The sequence below is a fragment of the Gopherus flavomarginatus genome, chromosome 3 (assembly GCF_025201925.1).
Source record: "Gopherus flavomarginatus isolate rGopFla2 chromosome 3, rGopFla2.mat.asm, whole genome shotgun sequence".
In the NCBI taxonomy this organism is placed as follows: Eukaryota; Metazoa; Chordata; order Testudines; family Testudinidae; genus Gopherus; species Gopherus flavomarginatus.
The window spans coordinates 282,221,325-282,240,937 of record NC_066619.1 but is presented as its reverse complement, the minus strand read 5'-3'; the positions used below and the strand labels follow the sequence as shown (position 1 = coordinate 282,240,937).

At 46.4% G+C, this 19,613-nt stretch overlaps 1 protein-coding gene across 6 annotated transcripts in view; it reads left to right on the top strand.

Annotated features, from left to right (window-relative positions):
* Positions 1-727: 727 nt before the first annotated feature.
* The window catches only part of ALMS1 (ALMS1 centrosome and basal body associated protein), a 146,123-nt gene continuing 127,237 nt past the window's right edge, over positions 728-19,613 (top strand). For 3 of the 6 annotated variants that reach the window (XM_050943274.1, XM_050943276.1, XM_050943273.1), the window contains exon 1: positions 731-875. In XM_050943274.1, the coding sequence (XP_050799231.1) occupies positions 834-875 (42 nt within the window). In that variant the 5' untranslated portion in view covers positions 731-833. Of the gene's footprint in view, positions 876-19,613 lie in introns of all 6 variants that reach the window. The other 3 variants (XM_050943275.1, XM_050943272.1, XM_050943277.1) reach the window with 2 other exon arrangements.

Below are 19,613 nucleotides of genomic sequence, written 5' to 3'. Positions count from 1 at the left end.
CAACAGCTGTAGAAGGAAGCTAGTCTATGTTCATACTTTTCAAATCTATTATACTTTTTCAGACACGCATATTTTATAATCACTAAATTGTCAACACTGCATGTATCTAGTTCACAAAACTGGGGAGGGGGAGTGTTGGGGAAATTCGGGGTGGGGGGGTGTAGGGATATCCCTGATGGTTATGTTCTTCTGCGATTTTTTAAAAACATTTTCTGTGGAGGAAAAAAGTTGACATTTAATAAAATTTAAAAAATAGTTGCCCCCCCTTGGATTCATCCTGTTAAGTGCCGCCATGAGGCACTATCATAACACAGGGTGAAGGCAGGCACAGTGTCACTGCCAGGGTGACTGGGCATCACACAGCCCCCAGGCCGGGTGCACCAAGGCTTTGCAAAGGGGACAGATGCTCATTGGCAAGCAACTGGAAAGGCCGACGAGGCTAGCGCCCTGCGCGCGCAGGACCATCAGCAGGCAAGTAAGACATGGGCACTGCTACTGGATGCCGCCTTCCTTGACATCCGGGCATTTCAACAGCAGCACCAGCCACCGCCGCCTAAGCACCTAGATCGTCTCAGCAGCGCGCGCGCGCGCACGCTCCGTCCTTCCTCGGGGAAGGAACCCTCTCGCGCCCTCGCGCGCGCCCAACGGCTCTGCCTCGCGCTCTTCTCGCTCCCTTTCTTCAACGGCTGCCGCTAGTCCCCGCCCTTCCCTTCCTCCGAGCGAGTCCCTAACAACGGGCTGGGGAGGTGGCTGCGCATGCGCAGCTGGCTGCCGCCGCCTTGCCTCTGTGTGGCCCTAGTAGCGGGCCGCTGCGTGAGGGGAGAGGGAGCAGCATGGAGCTGGAGGAGGGGACGGAGCGGCCGGGACAGGCTCCTGTGAGTAGCCGGGGAGCCAGGCTCGGCCACGCGGAGGAGGGAGGCTGGGCCACCTCAGGGCCCTGCTGGCCTGGGGCAGGGCAGTGGTCTCTGGGCTGGGGGCCGTGGCTTGGGGGGGGGGGGGCTGCACACAACACAACACAACACAACACAACACAACACAACACAACACAACACAACACACACACATCCGCCAGCGTCGCTGCCGTCCATCACCTGGAAGCGCTTGTCTCCCCTCGCCCCCATTCCTGTGTGACAGGGCATCCTATAGCGCCACTGGCCTCTGACCTGAGCACTGGCCTCATGCTGCCCCCCCCGCTCAGCCAGGGAGCTGGGCCGCTGTGGGGGCGTGGCGCCTCCCGGCCCAGCACGAGGTGGCGGGCTCCCTGGTGGTGCCCAGATGCCCTGCTGATGGGCCTGTGGGAAGTGTGGCACCCGCAGCCTTAAGGCGGGTGGATCAGGGAGGCCGTCCTTGCAACAGCGTTATAACCAGTGGTCGCAGCATGGCCAAAATGCAACTGCTGGTTTTGGGCACCTCCGTCTTTGGGCGCCCAACTTGCGATTTCGGAGGCCTGGTTTCCAGAGGTGCAGAGCACCCACGACTCAAGCTGAAGTCAGTGGGGTTCAGAACCGCAGCAAACTGGGCCTGAGGTGTCTCAAATTGGGCAAGCATAATCAATAGGTGCTGTTGGAAACTTCAGCGTGTATGTGTGTGGATGAGTACATCCACCTTTATTACTGTATGAGATTGTTATTGGATAGAAACTTACACTGCAAAGAAAAAATTTAAATGACACCTTAGGTTGCTGCAACCCAAAAAACTTTTAAAAATCTAATTTACTTTTGACTGTCATGGTATTTTACATTTGATGTTCCTTTCAGCTTGGTCAAGGAAAATAGATATGTGAATTTCACTTTCTGTCTCTCGTGCACTTAAAAGGAACATGTAGGGCCTTGTTCTGCAAAGCAGTCAAAAATTTATGCACCCAAGTAGTTGCATGCCTGTGGATTCTGCAGGGTGATGTTTAAGTAGAGTGACCAGATGTCCCGATTTTATGGGGATAGTCCCGATTTTGGGGACTTTTTCTTATTTAGGGTCCTATTACCCTCCACCCCATCTCAATTTTTCACATTTGCTGTCTGGTCACCCTATGTTTAAGTTCTGAAGAAAACATTTTTCTCTTAATATTTGGTTTTGTAACTTTTTAAAAACAAAATCCAAATTTGGATCCTAAGGTATCTGACCAATGTCCCTTTAATTTTAATCCCAGTGTAAACTTTGGGTCTGGGGGAGAGAGGAATGAGCATTTGCCTAAAGGAAGAGGACAACTAGGGTAGGATGCAAAGCATTATTTTTTAATTTAAGTGTGAGTGATATAAATAAACTGAATAAGTTATAGGCTTGTTTGATTGTGTAAAAAGGACAATGAACTCCAGGCATGTCAGTATTTATTGTTGGAGTTATGATTTGAAAGACAAGCAATTGGAGGCTCTTTGAATGAGAGTAAAAATAACAAGCTATATCGGTCTGTCTGAAACAGGTAGTTTTAAAGTTGTAGGCAGTTTCTTTTATTAAGTTTGCTTGTATCTGGAACAAGCAGAGATAAAATAGGTAAATTATTGGTTCTGGTTACCCACTGTTAACTGCCACAGTCCTACAGTATATACCAGTGATTAGCAGTAAGTTTCTAGAAAACTATAGTTAATTTTCTAAAAGTAGAGATCAGAATGCTTCAGCTTGGATTAATACAGCAGCAGTCCATTTTCTAGAGTGAGAGCTCAGTGCTAAACCTAGAGTGAAATGCAGGGTCCATTTATTCAGAACTCCTTATTCAGTCAACGTGGTTTTTTTTTTCTCTCTTTTAAAGTTAGTACGTTTGGAAATCAGTGAGTATGGAGAACTGAATAAACCTTCTGGTCATACTTTGAGCATCAGTGTATTAAAGCAGTCAGCCATAGACAACCACAGAGTGAAGTAGATCGGGGTCTGGCAAAGAACACAGGCCAGTAAAGATAGGCAAAATTGTTGTGGGGCAGAAATATGTAACTTTTCACCTGTTACTTTGGGAGCCTTCCCTAAACTATTCCTCCTAGAATGCAGAGTGGGTTGTAATCTTAACTGTGGAAGTACTGCTGCCACATATTTTTCTTTTAAGACGTGAAATGATGCTCTTACAGCAGTTAGAGCAGGGTTTGTCAAATGGGGTTGCCGCTTGTGGAGGGAAAGCGCCGGGCGGGCCCGGCCGCTGTGTTTACCTTCCCCGTCCGCAGGTCCGGCCGATCGTGGCTCCCGCTGGCCGTGGATCGCTGCTCCGGGCCAATGGAAGCTGCTGGAAGCGGCGGCCAGTAAGTTTCGGCCCGCGCCGCTTCCAACAGCTCCCACTGGCCCGGAGCAGCGATCCGCGGCCAGTGGGAGCCACGATCGGCTGGACCTGTGGACGGGGCAGGTAAACACACCGGCCCGGCCCGCCGGGGGCTTTCCCTACACAAGCGGCGACCCCTGTTTGAGAAACCCTGAGTTAGAATGTCAGTGTATATTGTGTATATTTCTGGCACTGAATAAATATTTAGTATATGTGTTAAGGGCATGCTGACTATGGCTTAATACATTACGAATTACTGTTTCACTTGAGACATGATACAGGGACCTTGAGTTAATTGATTAATTGACAGCTCTAATAATAATATTTCACAATTTATGTAATGCTTAAGCCACTTGTTGGCCATAGTCTTCAGGCCATAAACAAAGGGGAAAGAGAACTAACTCATATACATAAATACTTAATAAAAAAACAACAACCTTGTTTATACTCAGAGATGTTAGGAGACACTGCTTAAAGAACAGTGTTCACTATGATTCTGTTTGCTGCTTTGTGAAGTTACTGTATCAAGAGGTTAGAGGCTGTGCTGATGGGTTATTTAGAGCAGCAGTTCTCAAATTTTGGGGCGGACCACCCAAGAAAAGTGCAGGAATGTGTGAAGGGAGATGTGAGCTGTGTGCCTTTCTTTTTTTTTTTTTAAAAGCTCTGGTTGTCAGCCCTGGATGACTGGGGCTCATGCAGAATGGCCATGCACACCCAGGAGGTGGGGATAAAGGCGACAGCCAGCGACCCCACTGCCTTGGGGCTGACAGCCGGAGCCCCGCCACCCAGGCTACCCCCTAGTATCCAGCCTAGACCTCCCCCACTGCAACTTGAGACCACTGCTTCTTGTTCTGTCATCTGCCACCACTGAGAACAGCCTAGCTCCATCCTTTTTGGAACCCCTCTTCAGATAGTTGCAGGCTACCATCAAGAGACTGCCAAACAAGGTTTTTTCCCCCCTTCTAAATATTCTCTCCAGCTAAAGGGAAACACTATCTTTGTAGTCTTCTGGAAGAGGAGAGATGACTCCTGACAAACTGCCTGCAACTTGATGAGGGCCCTCATCCTTCCTCAGTCTTCTGAGGCCTGTTTGCCACCCCTATATTTTCTTGAGTTAACAGTTGCCTGCTCCTTCATGTTCATTCTTCAGAAAGGGGCTGTTCTCCCCTATCCACAAAGATCTTTTTCTTATAGCAGTGGGATTCTGACCTAGTCTACTACTTAAATTAGATCCATGCTCAAGGGTGTGAAAACTTTTGCACCCTGAGTGCTGTGGTTAGGTTGACCTAACCCCTGATGTAGATGTAGCTTCTGTGGATCTAGCTCAGGGGTTGGCAACCTATGGCATGCGTGCCACAGACGGCACATAAGCCAATTTTTAATGGCACGCTGGAGCCTGCCCGGACTCCAGCATGCCATTAAAAATCCTGCCCAGCCTCACCCGCTCTCCTCTGCTCTCTGCTCCCTGTGCGGGAGCAGGGAGCAGAAGCATAGCCGTGCACACGGGGTGGGCAAATGGCCCCACTCTCCCGGCATGGCAAGCTGCGGGGTCTGTGCTCCCGGGTCGGATCGCCGGCCGAGCGCAGCAAGCTGCCGGCCCCTCCCCCACCTTCTCTCCTCCCCTGGAGTCCTGCTTCCACGTGCAGCACTCTGGGGGTTGGGGCTGTGTACTCCCGCGGGACAGCGTTTGACTCTGCGGGGAGGCAGACATGCTCCCTGCTCAATCGGAGCTCTGCCGCCGCCGTGCGCAGCGCTCTGAGGGGCGGGGCTGTGCTCTCCGGTGGAGCAGTGTGTCTGGCTCTGCGTGGAGCCTAAAGGTAAAGGACCCAGGGCTGGGAGGGTTGGATAAGGGATGGAGGCAGTCAGGGGGGCAGGGAGCAGGGTGGGTTGGGTGGGGAGGTGGGGTCCCGGGGGGGGTTAGGGGCGGGGGTCTCTGGAGGGGGCAGTCAGGGAGCAGGGGGGGTTGGATGGGGCATGGGAGTCCTGGGGTTTGTGAGGGGGCAGGGGGTGGATAGGGGTCAGGGCAGTCAGGGGAGGGAGCAAGGAGGGTCCGGGGGGGCAGTTAGGCTAGGGGGGTCTCTGGAGGGGGTGGTCAGGGGACAAGGAGCTGGGGGGTTGTATGAGTTGGGAGTTCTGGGGGTCTTGTCAGGAGGCAGGAGTGTGGAGAGGGGTTGGTGCAGGCAGGGAGTCGGGGCGGGGGTTGGATTGGTCGGGAGTTCTGGGGATCCTGTCAGGGGGCGGGGAGTGGTTGGATAGGCATGGGAGCCCCGGGGGTCTGGCTGGGGACGGGGATGTCGATAAGGGTCGGAGCAGTCAGGGGCCAGGTAGGGGATAGGGTCCAGTCCGAGGACAAGGAACAGGGAGGCTTAGATAGTGGGTGGGGTCCTGGGGGGCAGTTGAGGGCAGAGGTCCCAGGACGGGATAGTCAGCGGACAAGGAGCAGTGGGGTTGGGAGTTCTTAGGGGGGCAGTCACCCAGCCCTCTCCCCTGAGCCCTGACCCCCCCACACACCACGCCCTCTGCCCTGAGCCCCGCACAATCCCCAGGCCCCTGCCCTGAGCCCTGTACCTTTCTCATACACACCCAGCCCTCTGTTTGACTTCTTCATTCCCCCCCCCACAACCCTAGCCCTAACACCCGCACCCATACCCAGCCCCTCCTCTGCCCTGACACCTATACCCCCCCACATACCCAGCGCCCAGCCCTCACTCCAGCCCCTGGGTCCCGGCCCCACACAGCCTGCTGCTGGTCTTGGGTTCTGGCTGATGGACCCTTGCCAGCCAGGGTCCTGGCCGCAGGCCTTGCTTAGCCCTCCGTCAGCCTAGGTGAACAGAACCCCAGACCAGCAGCGGGCTGAGTGGGCTGGCAGCGTAAGATCAACATTTTAATTTCATTTTAAATGAAGCTTCTTAAACATTTTGAAAACCTTGTTTATTTTACAATACAACACTAGTTTAGTTATATAATACACAGACTTATAGAGAGAGACCTTCTAAAAAACATTAAAATGTATTACCGGCATCCAAAGCCATAAATTAGAGTGAATAAATGAAGACTCGGCACACCACTTCTGAAAGGTTGCCGACCCCTGATCTAGCTACTGCCTCTTGGAGAAGTGAGTTTATTAAAGTGAGAGAAAAATCCCTTTCGTTGATGTAGGATGTGTCTACAGTATAGCCCTGTGGCAGCACAGATGCACCGCTGTGCTGTAGTGTAGATATACCCTCTGACTCCATGTGGTGTGAGTTCTGTACTGCACTACTATATATATGCAGGTTTTCCCAGATCACTGCCCATCAGCTCTTCCCTATTGAGCAGGAATTTCCACAGCCTAGCCATAGCTGAAGCATATTTAGAAAGTTTACTCAAATTCTTGATTATGTCAACTTTTAATTTTTTTTTAAAGCATTAAATAGAGTTAGTAGTTAAGAAAAGTTCTGTTTTATGCTCAGATCTAAATGGGCTTCTTTTTAAACTGCAAACTTCTGATAGGTTTAGTCCTCATTGAGGACAAGTTTATGATGTGTACTACAAATTGAAATCATATAAATGGAAATGAAACACATTGATTCAGTGATCACACATTCAAAAAACATACATGCAGAGTGTCTATTTGAATTGAATTAAACATGAAAAGATATGGGCATGTGTAGGGATTGCAGGATTGGTCCCTCCCTGTATTTGTGTTCAAATCTGACACTGTACATACATATATATTTGCAGTAAATGCTCAAAATTTGCATTTATCTGAATGTGATTGTGTTTGTGGTTTCACAATTAATATGTCCTTACATAGTACATGAATTCATTCTTTTCTCCCTCCCCCAAGCCTAAGGAAATAAAACACAAAATATTACATGAATGCATTATTTCATTATAATAAAGCATAAAATTAACCCCATCTGCAGTAATGCAATATTTTACCTAAATCAAGGGACATACTTCCATAATTTATAGGAATGATAACTTTGGATTTTTAGATGTATGTGGTTTAAAAATCCAACCATAGCACTATGCATTTAATAAAGGCAAACTAAATTGAGTTCTTTTAGAGTCTTTCCTGATTTTTTTGATGTTCTGGGAGATGCACTTGTTTACTGTTTGAAATTTGAACACTTCACCTGGGAACTGCATTCTGGCTAGGTCCCTATAGCTTTCTCTCTTTGTTGTGCTCATTTCTGTTTGTGATTCATTCAGTAGACTCTGATTCAGGACAAGGATATATACAATTTGTTTTATTACCTAACCAAATTTAAATTGTTTCCCTGGTGCTATTTTTCCTTTTACAAATCTAGTGGACACTAAAGATTTCCAAGAGAAGTTACTCTCCTTAGCGTTGCATCCGAGGGTGCTAATGGAGTTGGCGGATGTGATTGCAGAGCCATTGGCCATTATCTTTGAAAACTCATGGTGATCGGGGGAGGTCCCAGATGACTGGAAAAAGGCCAATGTAGTGCCCATCTTGAAAAAAAGGAAGGAGGAGGATCCGGGGAACTACAGGCCAGTCAGCCACACCTCAGTCCCTGGAAAAATCATGGAGCAGGTCCTCAAGGAATCAATTCTGAAGCATTTAGAGGAGAGGAAAGTGATCAGGAACAGTCAGCATGGATTCACCAAGGGCAGATCATGCCTGACTAATCTAATTGCCTTCTATGAGGAGATAACAGGCCTCCGTGCCCCTTCACCATGAGCCAGCTGGACGACTTGCAGCCAGTTCGTTTCCAGACTGCGCCAAGAAAACACCTATACATGCTCGTGCTCTACACCCTTCACTTCCTCACACTCGCATCCTGACCCAACAGAAAGTGGCAGGACCTCCTGCCACCTTTCGAGGGTGAGGCACCCTGATGGGCCAGCCTATATTCTACCCTGGTCCTGAGGCTCACAGGGGATATCAATTGGCAGCTCCTTCATGGGGGCATGAGCATGGGCATGTATCTGGCGCGCTTTACTCCTGTCCCAGACACCTACCCCTTCTGTGGCGTGAGGGAGACCCCGGCACACGTTTACCTGGAGTGCGCCAGGTTGCAGCCCCTATTCTGGCTCCTCTTAGACATCCTGTTACGTTTTTGGTTGCACTTTTCCCATCACCTTCTTATTTATGCACTCCTATTCATGGCCCCATGAAGTCACTGGACCTCCTAGTCAGCCTTCTAGCCCTGGCTAAAATGGCCATCTATAAAACCAGGGCGAGTAGGTTGGCCGATGGGGTCTCCTGTGACTGTGGGACTTATTTCCAATCCTCCGTCCAGAGTTCCTCTGGGCGGCGTCCACTGGTTCCCTTGACACCTTCGAGGAGCAGTGGGTGCTGTCCGGGGTTCTCTACTCGGTGTACCAGTCAGGTTCCCTTAGTTTGATCCTTTGACCACACTCCTGTTGCTGGTATTTCATTAGTTGTCTCCTGGAATCATTTGGTTTCCAGGCCCAGTGAATCCGCCCGGGGAGAGGTCCTTTAGCAGTAAGCGGGCACTTCCTGGGTCCCAGTAGGATGAGGCAATAACTGGGTCTGTGGATGAGGGGAAAGCAGTGGATGTGTTATTCCTTGACTTTAGCAAAGCTTTTGTTATGGTCTCCCACAGTATTCTTGCCTGCAAGTTTAAAGTAGTATGGGCTGGATGAATGGACTGTAAGGTGGATAGAAAGCTGGTTAGGTCATCGCGCTCAACGGATAGTGATCAATGGTTCCATGTCTAGTTGGCAGCCGATATCAAGCGGAGTGCCCCAAGGGTCGGTCCTGGGGCCGATTTTGTTCAATATCTTCATTAATGATCTGGAGGATGGTGTGAACTGCAGTCTCAGCAAGTTTGCAGATGACACTACACTGGGAGGAGGGGTAGATACACTGGAGGGTAGGGATAGGATACAGAAGGACCTAGACAAATTAGAGGATTGGGCCAAAAGAAGCCTGATGAGGTTCAGCAAGGACAAGTGCAGAGTCCCACACTTAGGATGGAAGAATCCCATGCACTGCTACAGACTGGGGACCGAATGGCTAAGCAGCAGTGCTGCAGAAAAGGACCGAGGGGTTACAGTGGATGAGAAGCTGGATATGAGTTGACAGTGTGCCCTTGTTACCAAGAAGGCTAGTGGCATTTTGGTGTGTATAAGTAGGGGCATTGCCAGCAGATCAAGGGATGTGATCATTCCCCTCTATTCGACATTGGTGAGGCCTCTTCTGGAGTACTGTGTCCAATTTTGGGCCCCACACTACAAGAAGGATGTGGAAAAATTGGAAAGAGTCCAGCGTAGGACAACAAAAATGATTAGGGGGCTGCAGCACATGACTTATGAGGAAAGGCTGAAGGAACTGGGATGGTTTAGTCTGCAGAAGAGAGGAATGAGGGGGGATTTAATAGCTGCTTTCAACTACCTGAAAGAGGTTTCCAAAGAGGATGGATCTAGACTTTTCTCAGTGGTACCAGATGATAGAAGGAGGAATAATGGTCTCAAGTTGCAATGGGGGAGGTTTAGGTTGGATATTAGGAAAACCTTTTTCACTAGGAGGGTGGTGAAGCATTGGAATGGGTTACCTAGGGAAGTGGTGGAATCTCCTTCCTTATAGGTTTTTAAGGTCAGGCTTGACAAGCCCTGGCTGGGATGATTTAGTTGGGAATTGTTCCTGCTTTGAGCAGGGGTTGGACTAGATAATCTCCTGAGGTCCCTTCCAACCCTGATAGTCTATGATTCTAATCATCACAGATGTGATGAGGTAGTTAAGTTACTCAGCCCTTGCTTTTTTTCCTCAATGTATATTTAGTGGAGAGAACTGGAAATCATGAAAACTTGACAGTTTTTCTTCTCCACACTTGATCTGAACGAACCCTCAGATGATTATTCTAGTCTAAATTTATTTTCTGCCTGTAATTGTTTTGTGCATCACAGCTAAGATGACATTAGCTTTACACACTACTGGTATCAAATGGTAGAGCTTCTTGATCACTTACATTACTTTAGTGTTGCTCTCTGGTATCTTTTGAAACAACCAGAATGTTATCTTGCCTGTTTCTTTTGATTTCTCCAGCTGCTACCCTATGAGATTCTAGTTAATTAGCCTACTAGGGTGGGAGGCTTCTCAGGAAAAGCCTAATGCTTCAGAAAGAAGTAGTGATTCAGTAGGTGGCGCTCTTCTCTCTGAGTCAGTATTAATTCAATTTCCCAAACTTGATTACTCTCATTTTTTTAAAGCATCCCTGTCTCAGTGTGATGTGGCTTTATTCTCTTCTCATTCAAGTCCTTCTTTAAAGCACATTTTTCAAAAAGGGCTCTGGTTTATGAGCCTTCTACAGAAAAGCGTTACCAAACAGGTAACTGGAAATCATAAATATTGAAGTTAAAGTGGAAGGGGATGGGAGCAGGAAATCCAAACAGAAACTGTGGTATTAGCAAGATCGGTGGAGGATGGCATTGTTCTGTCAAGTTAGTTTTTGCTCCTCCCTCCCCTCCCCTTAGGGTGACCAGATAACAAATGTAAAAAATCGGGATGGGGTGGGGAGTAATAGGTGCCTATATAAGAAAAAGCCCCCAAAAATCTATAAAATAGGGACATCTGGTCACCCTACCTCCCCTCCCCTTCCCTACTTTCTTTGTATGTTTTGTATTTAAATTGGGGATTTTCAAATTGTTTCACAGTGTGGATCATATCTTAATCGAGAATCACAGAGTCACAGAATTGTGGGACTGGAAGAGATTTCTAGAGGTCATCTAGACCAGTCCCCTGCACTGATGGCAGGGCTAAGTATTATCTAGACCAGTGCTTCTCAAGCTATCTTTTTTTCCAGTGTGCCAGGGATCGGTGCCCTATTATTATCCTATTTGACCCTCCTATGAGGGAAGTTGCCGCGGACCGGCAGCCAATGGCTTGCTGGCTGGCACCAGTCCATGGACCACCACTTTGAGAAGCACTGATCTAGACCATCCCTGACAGGTGTTTGTCTAACCTGCTCTTAAAAATCTCCAAAGATGGAGATTCCACAACCCCCCTAGGCAATTTATTCCAGTGCTTAACTACCCTGACAGTTAGTACATTTTTCCTAATATCCAACCTACACCGCCCTTGCTGCAATTTAAGCCCATTACTTCTTGTCCTAGCCTCAGAGATTAAGGGGAACAATTTTTCTTCCTCCTCGTAACAACCTTTTCTGTACATGAAAATGGTTAGCATGTCCCCTCTCTGTCTTCTCTTCTCCAGAGTAAACAAACTCAGTTTTTACATAGGCCATGTTTTCAAGACCTTTAATCATTTTTATTTCTCTTCTCTGGACTTTCTCCAGTTTGTCCACATATTTCTTGAAATATGATGCCAAGAACTGGACGCAAGACCAGAACCAGAACTGATCCCTGTGTGACTCCACTTGATATGCCCTTCCAGCTTGACTGTGAACCACTGATAATTACTCTCTGGGAACACTTTTCCAACCAGTTATGCACCCATCTTATAGTAGCGCCATCTAGCTTGTATTTCCCTAGTTTGTTTATGAGAAAGTCATGAGAGACAGTATCAAAAGCCTTACTGAAGTCAAGATATACCACATCTACTGCTTCCCCCTATCCACAAGGCTTGTTAACCTTTCAAAGAAAGTTATTAGGTTGGTTTGATGCGATTTGTTCTAGAGAAATCCATACTTACTGTTACTTATCACCTTATTATCTTCTAGGTGTTTGCAAATGGATTGTGTAATTATTTGCTCCATTATCTTTCCAGGGACTGAAGTTAAGCTGATGGGTGTGTGTTTCCCCGGGCTCTCCTTATTTCCCTTTTTATAGATTGGCACTATATTTGCCATTTTCCAGTCTTATGGAATCTCTTGCATCTTCCATGAGTTTTTGAAGATAATCGCTAATGGCTCAGCTATCTACTCAGTCACCTCCTTGAGTATTCTAGGATGTATTTCATCAGGCCCCGGTGACTTGGAGACATTTAACTTGTCTATGTAATTTTTAACTTGTTCTTTCCCGACTTTAACCTCTAATCCTACCTCGTTTTCACTGTTATTCACTGTGTTTAATGTCCAATGAAAAACTGACTTGTGAACACCTTTTCTCTTATTCATCATTGAGCAGTCCGCTTCTCCCATTCATAATCATATAACATCACTTACATAAACAGTTATATATACAGCAATTGGTACATGCAATATTAAAGTTAAGGAACTCTTTTGTACACTTCAGCTATCTTTAATGCAGTAAGTAATTTTGTTCTTTTTGAAAAAAGTTAATCACTTTATTGTCTTCTGCTCCTTTGATCTCCCCTTCCCATCTTATACTTTCATCTCTGTTTGCCTGCTCCCAGGCTTTTCTACTGGCTTGTCCCCCTCACCTGCACTTCTATGGCAAAAAGACAGACTGCTTTTTAGAAATGCAAATAAGGAATACAGTAGTATCTAGTAGTTAGTTCTGTTGACTTTCAGTACCCAGATCTAAGTTCTAATGCTGGCTCTCACATAGTGTCACATTAGGCAAGTCATTTAACTTCCTTGTGCCTCAGTTTCCTGATCTGTAAGATAAGGATAATACTCATTCATACCCCACAAAGTGTATTGTGAAGCCTAATGTCTGTGAAACATTTTGAGATCCTTGGATGTAAGGCTCTGTGTAAGTATTCTTTAATAATACATTAAGACAAGACATTAATAATAATCTCATTCCTCAAGTTAAAGCAGGGGTCTCAAACTCAATTTGCCTTAGGGCCAGTGCCAGTCCTCAAATCCTCCCAGTGGACCAGTAATGTCACTGAAGATAGTGTTCAGAAAAGAAAACATTTATATTGTATTTTTTATTTTGAATTTCTTAGAAATAATAAAGCTGTCATACAACTTCATATAATTCTTTGCCTACTAGAGAGTTTTTGGTGTTTGCCAGACACCTGGTAATGTTTCAGTTCTGTCAGTTTGTTGATGTTTGGCCTCCGTGATTGAGCAATTGAAATTTTCAGGATTGGAGCAAGGTGTGCATCAGATAGTTGTGTTCGGTATTTTAACTTGTTTATATTCATTGTGGAAAAAAGTGATGCTGCCTCCATGGCTGACTCTGCCCCGGCAATTAATAATGCTGCCTTCATGGCTGACTCTGTCTGGCAACTAATGATATCATCTCTGTCCCTCTCCCCCACCCAATGGGAGCCACGGAGGGCGTTGTCTACAGCAGACATTGTCTGCGGCATGTCTGCCTGCCCTCTGCAGGCTGCAGTGGGGAGGTTCTCGGGCCACAGATGGCCCACAGGCTGGGAGTTTGAGACCCCCGAGTTAAAGTTTCTAAAATTATCACCTTCCTTAGTTTTGGGCCTCTTATAGGCTACTATGGGTATTTGTAGTAAGCAAATAATAATTCACTGAGCTTTCTCCTCAGTGTCCACTTCCATGAGGAAGCAGCATGTATAAAATTCTAAGCATCAAAGTAAACAATACAATATCTGATATTAGCTGACAAACATGTCACAGTTTTCCGTGGTGCATCTATCTCTGATTCAGCTTCACTCTTTTTTTTCCGCACTGTACAGGATCAGATTATCCTATTCCAAGTTTCATACCATTTCTTTGAGATTAGTGTGTTTTGAGGGAATAATGTACCTGGGGAATAAAAATTTCAGTTACTTCAGTTTTTGCACCAAAGGGAGAACTCAGATATGCTTCATCTTTCTATATTCTCTTTGTTTTTTATGTTGGTTTTGTTTTTGCATTATTTTGGGGCTGTCAGAGTTTTGGGGTAATTGTACCTTTGATCCTCCTATTGTCCCCTGGTTTGGTCTGCACAAAGAATGCCCTTTCAGGCTCCTACCCATATCCCTCTCTCTCCTGACCACAAGTTTAGGCTTGAAGTCCCTTTGCATGTTGCTGTGATTCTCCCAGCAGGTCTGACTGAGGCCTGATCTACACTAATGAGGTAAGTTGATGTAAGTTACGCTAGTCAAGTTACATAAGATACGTAACTTAAGTCAACCTAGCTTACAGCTGTGTCTGCACTGTGCTATGTTGATGGAAGACGCTCTCCCATTGACTTACTGCGTCTTCACCAGACCTGCTACATTGATGCCTGCTGCATCGATCACAGCAGCGCTGATTTAGCCTGTAGTGAAGACAAGCCCCAAAGTCCAGCACCTGTGCTTTGTTTTTTGTCCAAGGGCTATGAACAGTGTGCCAGCAGTTACAAATAACCAAACAGCTCTTTCAGAACAGAGTACATTTATTTTAGGATAAAAGCCTTACAGAGAAAACATATACAAAAATAAAAGGTCTAATCATGTATTTGAACTTACCAGTGGCATACGCTGCCAGGTTTAATTGATTTAAATCATGACTGAAATCACCAAGTGGAAAACCTTGATTTTTTTTTTTTTAAATCAACTTTTCCATTAGTACTTCAGTTATTTTCTCTGAAAGATGCATTCTCATTGGTTGATCTAATCATTAAAACTTGTTGATTTACTAAATATAGCCTGTATACAAGATTTGGTAATCTTTTTGCTACATAGGTGGGCACACTGTAACTAATATATATTTATATAAGCAATTATATATCTTAATATTTTCAGATTCTTATTGTACATTTTTAGTGGGTTAGAAAATGGTGAATGATACATTGCTTATTCATTAATTTGTGTCAAGCTACATTAGGATAGTTACTGGAATTTAATTAAACACACAAAACAGCATATAACATTTAAGGTTTTGTTTTATATAAATAAATGTTTTGAATACATAAACTTCTCTTATCAAAACGTGTTTCCTATTTGCAACTAAATATTTTCTTAAATGAACAGAGTAGTTAATTGTAGTCCGTGAATTAAACTGATTATTTCAAGTCAGCGTGGAAAAATTTTCAAATATGCCTAAGTGAAAGTAACTGGAGCTTACTACGATTCCACTCGCCTCAGTCTCTTGAAAATGAGACAGTATTCTAAGTTACTTAGGCTGTTCTTCAAATTTTTAAACCTAGTAGATCTCATCCTCTCCTTCTTCCTTTCTATTCATAGACTGGAAGAGAGAGACAAGTTATTCTTTAAGTGCTGGTCCCTATGTGTATTACACTGTGGGTATGCATGTGCTCCACACACCCTGAGGCCTTGTCTACACTACAAAGTTGCAGCGCTGGTGAGGGGGTTACAGCGCTGCAACCTAGGATGTGTACACACCTGCAGGGCATTACCAGCGCTGCAACTCCCTGTTTGCAGCGCTGGCCATACACCCGGTCGTGCCTCGGGTGTAGAGGATCCAGCGCTGGATCACCAGCGCTGGTCATCAGGTGTAGACACTCACCAGCGTTTTTGTTGACCTCCGTGGAATAAGCAGGTATCCCAGCATACCTGAGGAAGCCTCTCTGGTAATTAAGCAAACTCCACTGCCCTCCAAGCAGGCCTCCTTCCCCGCGGTGTGCTCTGGCGTTCCCCGACCCCCCCTCCAAGCAGGTCTCCTTCCCTGCGGTGTGCTCTGGCGTTCCCCGACCCCCCCTCCAAGCAGGTATCCAGCCCCGCGGTGTGCTCTGGCGTTCTCCGACCCCCCCTCCAAGCAGGTCTCCTTCCCCGCGGTGTGCAACAGCGCTGCAGCATGGCCACATCTAACACCACTTGCAGCGCTGGTTGCTGTAAGTGTGGCCACTCTGCAGCGCCGGCCCTATACAGCTGTACTAATACAGCTGTAACAACCAGCGCTGCAAAATTGTAGATGTAGACATACCCTGAGTGAGAGAATTCCAGAAAGCCGTGTATGTTGGTCTGCACATGTGCCCCTACTCTCCTCATGCCCCTAATTGAGGAAATAAAGGGTGGAGTGGACTGACTACGTGTCCAGTTCTTTCTTACCACTGCATGGTCTGTGTCAGAGCTTTGTCTTCATTTATTCTTCTGTCTTTAAATACATGTGTACCTATTTTGTAAATAGTTTTAGAATTTTATCTGGTAATTTTTAGCTACGTTTTTATGGATGGATGGATCGATAAATAGTTTACCTCTCTAGGGGAATCCCCATGTTCCTCCTCCTACTTCCCCCGGTACCCTGTTATGGGTACTGGAATATGCCCAGGACTAGGCTTCAAAATCTGTGCTTCTTGTCCATGCTCCTTGATCAGCAGCCATCAGTGCTGCCTGTACTGCCTCGGGGAAGCGTATGTCATATCAAGGTGCATGTTCTTTCCCCAGCCATACCTGTGAAGGGTGGGAACTTTGCCTCAAGAAGCACTTGATAAGACTATGATGCTGCATTTGGCTCCAGGTCAGGGGACACCTCCTTCCCTCCTCTATCCACCACCCCCAATACATCGGTCTGACTCAGTAAGGAATGTATCTCCTGCCATGAGGTCCAGCTTAGGAGTGAGGGAACCTACACCCACAAATCCCCCTTTGGGGTTTCGTTGGGAGGGTAGGGAGCATTTTCATAAACATGATAGCAAATCCTCCTCTAAATCCACTTCAATAAAGTTGTATTTAGTTCTGCCTAAGTTAAACAAGTCTTCCTGCTCAGCCCATGAGGACTTAGACCGTCCCAAGTCTCAGGGTCGCAACAAGAAAACCCACAAATCCAGGGCTCTATCAGTACTATGCTGTGCTCTGGTGGCAGCACTACCTGCGGCACTCACTAAGCCTAAGCTCCAAGAACCAACAGCACTGACAAAAAGGCAACTAGAGAGCCTCAGCCACCGACGGTACCAGCTCTGCCTTGCCCTAGTGTGGTACAAACAGTAACTGCTCCAGTCCCTTTGGTTAGGGCAAACAGGATCGCTTGCACGCCATGGAGAATAGAATGTGATACTCCACCTGATGACATTTTTGCTGTCCTGGATCCTCAATCTCCACCTTCATCAGGTCCATCCCTTGCAAGACAGATCCTGACCACACCAGAAGATGCAACTTATGGAAGGAGTCTGGCTTCTAGTCCATTATCGAGCATTGGTTTCCCTCCAGTGTAGCCACTGGTATGGTCGATGGATACAGCATTGGGGACTGTGGGAACCGCACCACCTTGCAGAGTTGGCATGATCTACTAGGGGGTCAGCCCTCCTTTCCTCTCCAGGAGGTCAACCAGAGCTTCCTCCTGACCCCATGGAAGATGAAGAGTTTGAGTCAGATCCGGCAGTTCTGCTAGCACTGATGAGATTGTCTTTGTCATCTCCTGATGAAGCAGTTGTCTCAGTGTCTCCATCTCCCCCTGATGACCCAAGGCAATTCCAGGAACTGTTACATGGGATTGCAGGGGAGCTACAGATTTCCCTTGAGGAAGTTCAGGATCCCAAACACAAACACACAGACGTCCGCTATTCCTGTGTTTCCAGCCAAGTAGCACTTCTTGCTAGTGATGCTATTTTGGAACTAGCTAGAACAGTCTGTCATACCCCTGCTATTTGTGCCACTACCCATGCTATTTTGTCTCAGCCAAAGGGGTGGAATTTCTTTTTTCTCATCTTGCTCCTAATTCTTTGGTCATCCAGGCTGTTGTTGAAAGATTTAGACAGCAGCACCCTAGTTCTACTCAATAAAGAGTGTAAATGACTCGACTTATTGGGCAGGAAGATATTCACTTCTACTTTCCTTCATAGAATAGAATCATAGAATGTCAGGGTTGGAAGGGACCTTAGGAGGTCATCTAGTCCAACCCGCTGCTCAAAGCAGGACCAATCCCCAACTGAATCATCCCAGCCAGGGCTTTGTCAAGCCTGACTTTAAAAACCTCTAAGGAAGGAGATTCCAGCACCTCCATAGGTAACCCATTCCAGTGTTTCACCACCCTCCTAGTGAAACAGTTTTTTCCTAATATCCAATCTAAACCTCCCCCACTGGAGTTTGAGACCATTACTCCTTGTTCTGTCATCTGCTACCACTGAGAACAGTCTAGATCAATCCTCTTTGGAACCCCTTTTCAGATATTTGAAAGCAGATACCAAATCTCCCCTAATTCTTCTCTTCTGCAGACTAAACAATCCCAGTTCCCTCAGCCTCTCCTCATAAGTCATGTGCTGCAGCCCCCTAATCATTTTTGTTGTCCTCCGCTGGACTCTTTCCAATTTTTCCATGCTATTCTCCAAATCATTAATGAAGATATTGAACAAAACCAGCCCCAGGACCGACCCTTGGGGCACTCTGCCTGATTTTTGGGGCACTCCGCTTCAGTTTTGAATTGCCAGTCACCAAGCACTGATGGCTAGACATGACTGCCTGAACTATTCTAAATTCACAGACTTCATTCCGCAAGAGGAGAGCCCAGTTTCAGGCTCTCATTGAGAAAGGCAAGTTGGTTGCCAAGAGTGCTTTTCAATCAGTGGTGGATACAGTAGGTACATCTTCTAGGGCAATGTCTGCTGCTATTGTGCTGTGAATCATTTCTTTATGCTTCAGGGTTTCTCAGGGAGGTCAAGAACTACTCTGGAGGACCTGTCTTCTGATGAAACTGATCTGCTCAACCAGAAAAGAGAGATGAGTCTGTACATACTTTAAAGGACTCCAGGGCCGCTTTCTGCTCCCTGGAAATATATACACCTGCACTGAAGAGAGATTCCCACAGCATCCATACAAACCTAGGCCAATGGCTCAACAATTTTACCATCAATGATCTTATGAGGCACCTCATAAAAGGCAAAGCGTTCAGAAGTCCCATTTCCCTGTACCTTCTGTGGCAACATTAGCATCCTGATTCCAGCCTCCATCAAAATGATCATGCCAGTACCTTCCAATTTGCACACAACCTTTGAGTCATCTAGCACTCTCTTTCTTTTTTTTCCCACCTCTGGAAGTAACAGCAGACAAGTGGATACTAATCATCATCTATTCTGGCTATGCAATCGAATTTATCTCCCTTGCCCCTCTAAACTCCTAACTCCACTCCTTTTCAGGGGCTATTCTCATGAGTAGATTCTCAAACAAGAAGTAGAATCCCTCTTGCAGGAAGGAACAATAGAACAGATACCCCTTCAGTGCCAACCTTCGATATGAGAGATGAGTATTTTTCATGTGGACATTCACCTCATTCGCAAACACTTCCTCAGATTCATGGTGGGCCCAGACCATTTTCAATACAGAGTTCTCCCATTCAGCCTTGCTCCTGCCCCCCTCCCCCTAGTCTTTACGTGGTGACTTCACAGTCTTTCCCTATCTTGGTGAGTGGCTTCTTGTTGCCAGGATACATCAAGAAACTCACAAAGCCATTTTGTCAGCGTTCCAAATTCTCTCTTTTCTAGGTGTCAGCATAAATTTGGAAAAGTCTGTTCTCACTCCAGTGCAGACTTTAGAATTTATGATGTATCCCTAAATTAAATCATGGCAAGGGCCCGTCTGCCCAGGAACAGATTCCACATGATGAATGCCTTCATAGATCAGATCATGAACCCTCGAACATCAATTAGAATTTTTCTCTCTTCTGGGACATATGGCTTCAAGTACTTATGTCATGCTATT